Here is an 8969-nt window from a genome sequence, read left to right on the forward strand (position 1 = left end):
CCAAATTTCCACACCTCCAGAATTAGAGGAATTGGAACTGAGGTTTTGTGACTTATTCAAATGTAAGCTTAGCATCTTCCCTGATAGGACAGTTAGCTGGGCCAGGCTAGCTATCTGGCCAGCATGGCAGGAGGGGAAGTTCCAGGTGGTATGCTCATGAATTTGTCCTCTCACCCAGATTGCCCTTCACAGAACACCAGGAGAGCCTATGTGTCTCCAGTATTACTTTGCTGGCTGTAAGTTGTCATCCTTGAGCAGGTTAGGGACATCTGGCAAGCTCTTCCATTGGTTGTGAATATTGTTTGATTAGCAGAGTCTTGTTTTGAGAGTAAGGGGACTGGGACAATAACACCAACTGTGTAAACCTGGGAAAATCTCTTTCCTTATGTGGGCCTCAGTATCCCCATTTGCTAAATAGATAATATCAAACCTATTCTACCTTCCTTACAATTTTGATTCAGAGAATGAAAAGAATAAACACATAGCAAATTTAGTAAGTAACTTAAATGAAACTATTATTGTAGGACAGAAGAGCCCTGGGCAAGATGGAAAGATTAAAGTTTCCCTGAGAAGGAAGGGTGTCTTATTTTCTTAATTGCTTCAGAAAAGTCTAGAATTTTCCATCCACCCAATGGAAAGAATGATCGGTTTCCATCCTACTTTCCCCTTAGACCAATTTTCTTCAACACACCTGCCCTGTATGGGCCCCTTTGAATGAATAAAACAGTTTTTCAATCAAAAAATGTTTATTCATTATCTAATTTGTGCCAAACATTCTTACAAATAGTCTTTATCTATAAGTCTGAAGGATACATAGATGTCTAAGATATGGCCTCTACCCTCCAAAAGTTTACAATATATTTGTGAAATCAGATATACACACATGAAAATATAACTATACATCAAAATTATGAATAATAAGCATCAAAGAAGTGAGTTGTACATTAAGGGAGTGGTAGGAGAGGGACAGAGTAGTCAGAGGAGGCTTAGTGAAGGAGGAGGTGCTGAGCAAGTTGTTCAAGTGTAAGGAAATCTTGGCAAAAGGGATAAGGCTTTCCAGTTTGGAAGAAAAGCTTAAAGATAGGCAAGGAAGAGGAAAAATGCAAGGCATGCTAGAGACAATGAATGGGCCCCTTCTCTGCAGGCACTGAAGTTTAGGGAGGTGTACTGGAGTTTGTCCAAAGTTAGTCATGCTTAGGCTGGTGAAGAAAAATGGTTTGCTTATGACTCCCACTCCTACCCTGACCCCAGGGAAAATGGATCATTTTCAGGTTTTGGAACTGGAGCTGTCTGCCTGAGAACCATTTTGCACTTAACCACCTCACCTGAAATCCCAGGCTCAGCTATCACTCAGACCAGGACCATAGAACCTTGGGCATGATTATTCCAAACTGAAGCCCATGGATGCCTTCTAGCAACTTTGAAATGTCTCGTGAAAGATGGTGGTGTTAGGGGGCATATGAAGGGTAACAGGAGGCCCCCGTTGTGCTGTGGTCTTTCAGAGTCTCTGTAGTGTTTTCTGTCAGTAAACTTCTGGGGGCCTGATCTCAGCCTTTGGGCTGATTTTCTATTAGGCTTGAAGATTCTCTGGGAGTCTGATTCTTTCTGGCCCAATAGAAACACCTATTGGAGGACCACACATGTCCACCCAGCTTCTTAAATACCACAGTTGTTATTCTTTCTTGGGTAGCAGCATCAAGGAGTGATATCTTTCACAGTCTCCCACAGTTTCCACAATGTCACCTTCCAGCCAAGAGCCATCTCTAGAAAAACTAGTTTCCCATTCCTAAGGAAACCATTGGGTAGGGCTCTCAGCTTTGTTGTTTAGCAGGAGGCCAAGTCAGGTGCCCCTTAGGGAGGAAGAAACTTCAGTGAAATTTGGGGCTGCAGCTTCTGAGGCAGTTCCTCAGTAGAGTAAGAGTCTGCTGCTGCCTGCAGCTTTCCGCAATATCTTCTTTCCTTGTGATTTCCTCCAGCTATGGGCTAGATCTTTAACCCACAAGTGTGAGGGAATTCTGAAAATTGTTCTGGGCAGTGTTTCTAGTCTTTTGGGACCTTCAGCTACCTTCCCTCTCTCTCATCCTAAATCCAGTTGCTCTCTATTCCCTCGGTACAGTGTGATGGCCTTATTTCTGTTCAACCACAAATCAGTCTGGACACTGTAGAATCATAAGAGTTAGATGGAAGCTCCAGGACCCATTAGTGGCCAATCAGTTTATTTGGAGGAAAGCTGGAGAAAGAATTAGAACCTTCTTCATAAAAGCTACCACTCTTCCTTCCTCTAACCCCCAGCAATGAGCTGAGAGCCAACCTCAGCCAAAGGAAGGGTCTTGGAACACAGAAAGGGTCAGCCCATGGGACGTGACTAGTGAGTTTATGGATGGATTGCCAGGTAAACCAAAGAGGAGAGCCTGTGGAGTCTGGCTTAGATTATAGGGGTGGGTTTGGAGTTGAGGGCTGGAGGACTCAGGGTATGGGGTGGGGGACCAAGGTGAAGGAAACAGAAAGGCTGGCTTGGTAAGCATCTTGACATTTCAACCTGGACACTGTCACACCAGCACCCATTTTTGCCTTCTCTTGATCCTGTGGCCAAAGTCAGTCTATCCTCAGCAGCATGTCCTGACATGATCCAGTAGCAATGTCCCTCACCTGTGGCCCTGTGTATGGGGGGCTGTCCACTGGTTCTCACAAACCCAGCCATCACCACCCCCAACTTTGGCCCCTGGTTCTTCACACATACCCTGTCAGGCTGTAGGAGTTAAACTCATTCTTGACTTTGGGCGGTTGACCGGGTCTTGGAGAACTCCTAGTGGCAAGGGGCTGGGCCTGGTAAGCATCGAAGTAGTTGGTGCGATTTCCCTGGGCTGAGCAGGAAAAGCAGAGGATGACTCCAGCTACCAGGGAGAACAAGGAAGAAATAATGCCCAAATAAAGAGCCTCTCCAATTTCAAATTTCATGCTGTCAGGCACCAGTGGGGAGTAGAAGTCCCGCAGGATCCCATGAAGATTCCAGATAACAGGGATGAAGCTCAGGAGGCCTCCAAGGATGAAGAAGACTCCTCCCATTACTGCCACTCTGTCCTTAGCTCGGGAATTCTGGCAGAAGACTGTGCATCTCATGCCCACCACAGAGATAATGCAGGCCAACGAGGAGATTGCACTGGATGTCACCATCATGGCCTGGGCAGCCTGAGTATCAGGGGGCAGGCCTAGAAGAGTGCTGTAGATGTCACATTGGGTGATTCCTGTGCTGTGTGTAGCACACTCCATCCAGAGACCCTTGGAGAAACCGACAGCCGTCACAATGCTGGCACCGACATAAGAACTTGTTCGCCAGCTGGGGAGCAACATGGCCACCATGGTGCCCAACAGCCCCAGAAGGCCCAGGATATACCCTATAAGTTGGATGCCAAGAGAGGCCATGACAGACCTCTCAATAGAAGTATCTTCTGGGTTTGTTCTCTTGTGTTCTGGCTGCCGCTCTTGCTCCTTGGATCCCAGCCTCTATTTTCTAATTTCAGAGTATCTCTGCTACGCTGACTTCTCTCCTTCTTAGAAGTGTCTGTGGGTGGCCACAAGCAGACTCAAGAAGGCATCTAGAAGACCTAAAAAAAATCCATAAACCAGATTAAATATTGACCAGAAGCTTATGAGAAACCAGAAAATGCTGGGTGCCTTTTGACCTTTGTTATCTTTAGAAATAACACATGAGAAAGGAATGGGGGGGGGGAGTTTGAATGTGAAGCCAGAATGTCATCACCTCCTGCGTAGGCACATGCCTTAGGTTGGCAGCCAGACAAACTCAGGGCCAGACAGGTGGCTGATTTCCGAGAAGGTGTTGATGGCAGTGGCAGTTGTAGTGACAGTGTTAACTCAGGTTAGGCTGTTGGCTGGCGTGGCTCCATCGCCATGGCCTCTGTTTAACACATTTCCCAGCAACAGTGCCACAGGGCCCCTCAATTGCAGATGGAGGCCAAACTCCAGGAGATTGGATCAAGAGGAACAGGTCCTAGAACATAGCCTTGGACTCCAGGTTATTAGCGGCCTCTTGAATCTTCAAAGGCCTAGAAAACAGTGATTTAGCTCTGGGTCACCTTACCCATTGTGAGAATCTACTCCAGGGCAGGTTGGTGCAGGCACCAAAGTCTTCTGTCTATGCTCTGAGAGTACAGACCCTTTAGGACCTGCCCAAACCCCCCTTCACAGGGTAACTTATGGCCTCCTGCATATATAATATACCCAAATATTTCCCATCTTCTCTCCTAATAGATGCCCACACTAGCCTTAGACCTCTCAGATGATGTGGGAGGACTATGGAGCAAAGGTTGTTCAGGGCCTGGACGGAACCCCGATACTCCCTAGGCTCTCTGTTAAGATAGACAGAGGAAAGGGAAGGTGAATAGAGGGTTTTACAAGGGGAAAACATCTAAATCAATCCTTTGGAATCTCAGAGCTGTCCAGGAGTCTTCAGTGTTCAAGGAGCCTCTACTCTCATTAAGACTCAAGATACTTAGGATCAAGGATCCATCCTCCCTCCCATCCTCTGCAAGATTGTCCAGCCAGCCCACTAACTTTTCAATGCACCATAATTCAGCTATTCCATTTTAGTCTTCTTCAAAATTTCTTACCTTACTCATATCTTAAACGAGTTTTCCTCAGTTCATCCTTTTTCTCAATTAACACTCTGTCCCTGAACATACTTATATGCCCCCATGACTTAATCTCACACTCAGCCACTGGTATTTCCAAACCTGTATTTCTAGCATAGATCCTCCTTCTGAGCTTCAAGAATGATAAAACAATTACTATTTAAAATGCTCACTTGGAAATATCATAGGTACCTCAAATTTGATGTGTTTTAAAGAGAAATCATCACCTATCTCATTGCACCTCTCACCAAACAGTTCTTCCCTGTGTTTCCTATACACACTGAATGATACCTCTATTCATCCCTTATGCTGGACCAAAATCTTGGGATGACTCTTGACATGTCTTTCTTTTTTTTTTTTTTTTTTTTTTTTTTTTAATTTTATTTATTCAATTTAGATAGGAGAGAGAGAGAGAGAGAGAGGAGAGAGAGACAGGGGGGAGGAGCTGGAAGCATCAACTCCCATATGTGCCTTGACCAGGCAAGCCCAGGGTTTCGAACCGGCGACCTCAGCATTTCCAGGTCGACGCTTTATCCACTGCACCACCACAGGTCAGGCATGTCTTTCACACTTATTCCTCACTCTCTACAGTCACTGTCTCACCAATTCTACCTCTTGGCTGTGCCTCAAATCCATGGCTGTACCATCTCTATCTACACTGCTACTTCCCTAATTCAGGGCTTCTCCATCCTCTCTCTCCTGGACTATAGCAATGACTTCCTAATTGGTCTTATTTCTAATCCTGTCTCCTCCGATTCATTCTCCACACTGTTGCTAAAGTGATCTTTCAACACATTAATCTGATCAAGTCACTACTCTACATAAAACATTCCAGTGGCTCCCCACCAGCGAAAGAATAAAGTCCAAAGTTGTTTGTACTCTATGACCTCTCAAGTTTTCATTTCTCTCCATTCCCCTCCACATACATTATGCTCTGGCTGAACTAAATTACTTTCAGTTGTTCAATCAGATAATGTCCTTTGCTTACAAATCTGAGCACAGACTATTCCTTCTATGTAGAATGCTTGGCATTCTTCTCCCTGTGTTTAGCGCCTTCTCATGATTTAGGACTCAGCTCAGCTATCTCTTACTTTTTAGCCAGGATCAAATGTCCCTTCTCTATGCTTTTTGTTGTTGTTATTGTTTTGTTTTGCTTTTTGAGAGAGAGACACACACAAACAAGGAGAGAGAGGATGAGAAGCATGAACTCAGAGTTGCTTTCACTTTACTTGTGCATTGAGCTTCTTGTACAGCCTTGATCAGGGCTGTGACTGAGTCTCTTTGCTCAAGCCAGCAACCTTGGGATTTCAATGCTACAATCTCAGCATTCTGGGTTGATGCTTTAGTCACTGAGCCACCATTGGTCAGGCCCTCCCTCTATGTTATTACAATATATTGTGTTGCTTATCTCCATCATAGTAATAATAATAAGAACACTTATGTAGTTACTATTATAATGGCTCTGTGTGACCATTATAAGCACTTCACAAATGTTAACAATAAGCATCTGTATCTCATGTGCCTTATACAGTGCATTTGAATACCCAAAGTGGTGACAGAGTCACAACAAGAGATACAGAGAAAAAGTGAAGCAAGTAGAAAAAAACAAAGTTTCATCATTTTATATGTATATGTATTTGTTGAATATCTTGTCTCTTCAACCAAACTCTAAACAATTTGAAGGGGGAAAGCAAATATGAAACTTCTGTTGTGTTTCTGCAGCATTGGACACACAGTTGATAATCAATAGTATCCATCCATGATGGATGTGACAATGCCAATGTTGATGCAAAACAGTGCAGAGAGTGCCTGACCAGGCGGTGGCACAGTGGATAGAGCGTCGAACTGGGATGCCGACAACCCAGGTTCGAAACCCCGAGGTCACCAGCTTGAGTGCGGGCTCATCTGGTTTGAGCAAAAGCTCACCACCTTGGATCCAAGGTCACTGGCTCAAGCAAGGGGTTAGTCGGTCTGCTGAAGGCCCGCGGTCAAAGCACATATGAGAAAGCAATCAATGAACAACTAAGGTGTCCCAACGAAAAACTGATGATTGATGCTTCTCATCTCTCTCCATTCCTGTCTGTCTGTCCCTGTCTGTCTCTCTCTCACTGTCTCTGTAAAACAAACAAACAAAAACAGTGCAGAGCATGGGTCAATAAACATTTGATAAGAGGTGAGAAAAGAAATCTCATTTGAACCTCAGCTCTATCACTTATCAACTGTGACCCTATGTAAGTCTTTCCCAGGCATTGATTTTCTTATTGCTAAATGGAGCACAATTCCTGATCTTGATTGTGCATTCCACTGGGCTTTCAGTGCTGATTGGAAGTCCTTCTATATCTCCATGGTGAACATCTCTAGGTGACTACTTCAAATAATTATCACTCTTTTTGAGCCACCCTCTCTTTATCCTTTGCAGCTATTACCTTATCCACAGCATCCTCTTTGCAGCCAAGATTCTTAAACAAATCATTTAATATTCATGTCTCTATTCTACTCACTGCTGAACCCTCTGTAGTCTTGCTTCTGCTATTAGCCTTCCACCAAACATATTCTCACTAAAATTACCAATTTCCTTGTCACCAAATCCAAATGTTACATCTCTGTCATCTGACCTTGTCCTCATTCTTCATAAAACTGCCTTCTCCCTTACTTTCTGAAACATCACTTTGAGTTTCCCCTGCCTTTCAAAATTATTATCTTAGGTTTCCTTTATAAGTTCTTCATCTTCTTTCCTCTATAAATCTGACTATTCCACCTAGGGTTTCATCTAGACTTCTAGACTTTTTATTCTGCACATTCTCTGTGGATGATTTCATCCAGTCTGTTTCTATGGCAATGACTCCTAAATCTAGATCTCTAGCACAGATCTCTCTCCTGAATTCAAAATTTGTATATATATCTGCATTTGAAATGATCCCATCTGAATGCTTTAATGGCACCTCAAACTCATCATTTTCAAAGCTGAAAGCATCTTCTCTCTTCTCTCTCTATGCCCAAACCCTGACATAGTATTCTCTATTTAAAGAGACCATCATTCCTTTAATATCCCATGCAAGTCATCCTGATTCCTCACCTCTTTTTGATACATAATCATTTATGGAGTCCTATCAGATTTACTGTCAAAATGTACCCTAAATAAGTCCACTTTATTTTCCCATTTCCATTGCCTAAACTTTAGTTCAAATGATGTAAATATTATTTCTTGTCCATTTGGAAATCTCATAGACACATCAAATTGGTTTCTTTAATTCTACTCTGCCCCCACCCCCATAATCAATTCTCCATCTAGTAGTCATGGATCTTTCTAAAATAGAAATGAAATCATAAGTGTCACCCTACCTCTTTGCTATGCTTAAAAATACTTCAGGAGCCCCGGCTGGTTGGCTCAGTGGTAGAGAGTCGGCCTGGCGTGCAGGAGTCCCAGGTTTGATTCCCGGCCAGGGCACACAGGAGAAGCGCCCATCTGCTTCTCCACCCCTCCTCCTCTCCTTCCTCTCTGTCTCTCTCTTCCCCTCATGCAGCCAGGGCTCCATTGGAGCAAAGTTGGCCCTGGCGCTAAGGATGGCTCTATGGCCTCTGCCTCAGGTGCTAGAATGGCTCTGGTTGCAACAGAGCAAAGCCCAGATGGGCAGCGCATCGCCCCCTGGTGGGCATGCTGGGTGGATCCCGGTCGGGCGCATGCGGGAGTTTGTCTGACTGCCTCCCTGTTTCCAACTTCAGAAAAATACAAAAAAAAAATACTTCAGGAACTCCTACTTGCTTTCAGGATTTAGTACAAACTACCTAGTCCAGGAGGTCAGGAAATCCCTCTATTGTCTGACTCCTGCTTTTCTTCTTAGTTTCAAACCACACACATACACATAAACACACATGCACACATGCACGCATGCATGCATTCCAGCCCTACCTGAACACATGTACTTCTCTTTTGCTTTTCTCTCAGTTTCCATGTCTTTAAGCATGCCGTTTTACTATCCACCATTTGCCTAATTGTTAGCCATCCTTCAGGACTCATACTATCCTTGAAACCTTTTTTTGACTCCTCCTCCTACCCAGGCTGGGTTAAATACTTTTTCTTTATACTTCCTATCTGAACATTGATGAGCTACCTTGAATTTTTCTTGGAAAAGAACCCCTGACTCACAGAGAAGCAGTTCCTACTTCAGCTTTTCTGGGATGGTGGCAGGAAAGTCCAGCTTGAGTTTCCCATAAAATTCAACAGTGTCCTCAAGAAGAGATCCTCTCCCCAGACCCAGTCTTGACTCAGTAAGAGTAAGCAGGAAAGTAGTTTAGCATAGGGGGGAAAGAAGCAGGGTA

At 44.1% G+C, this 8969-nt stretch overlaps 1 protein-coding gene across 1 annotated transcript; it reads right to left on the reverse strand.

Moving 5' to 3' along the window:
* Nucleotides 1–733: 733 nt before the first annotated feature.
* Nucleotides 734–3596, reverse strand: CLDN2 (claudin 2). Its single transcript, XM_066250008.1, has one exon. The coding sequence runs from the start codon at nucleotides 3421–3423 to the stop codon at nucleotides 2731–2733; it is 693 nt and encodes a 230-aa protein (XP_066106105.1). The 5' UTR covers nucleotides 3424–3596; the 3' UTR covers nucleotides 734–2730.
* Between the last annotated feature and the right edge of the window lie 5373 nt (nucleotides 3597–8969).

The sequence above is a fragment of the Saccopteryx bilineata genome, chromosome X (assembly GCF_036850765.1).
Source record: "Saccopteryx bilineata isolate mSacBil1 chromosome X, mSacBil1_pri_phased_curated, whole genome shotgun sequence".
In the NCBI taxonomy this organism is placed as follows: Eukaryota; Metazoa; Chordata; class Mammalia; order Chiroptera; family Emballonuridae; genus Saccopteryx; species Saccopteryx bilineata.

Bases quoted from the DNA above. Each gene is read 5' to 3' on its own strand.
- CLDN2 (XM_066250008.1), bottom strand. From the start codon at position 3,423: ATGGCCTCTCTTGGCATCCAACTTATAGGGTATATCCTGGGCCTTCTG.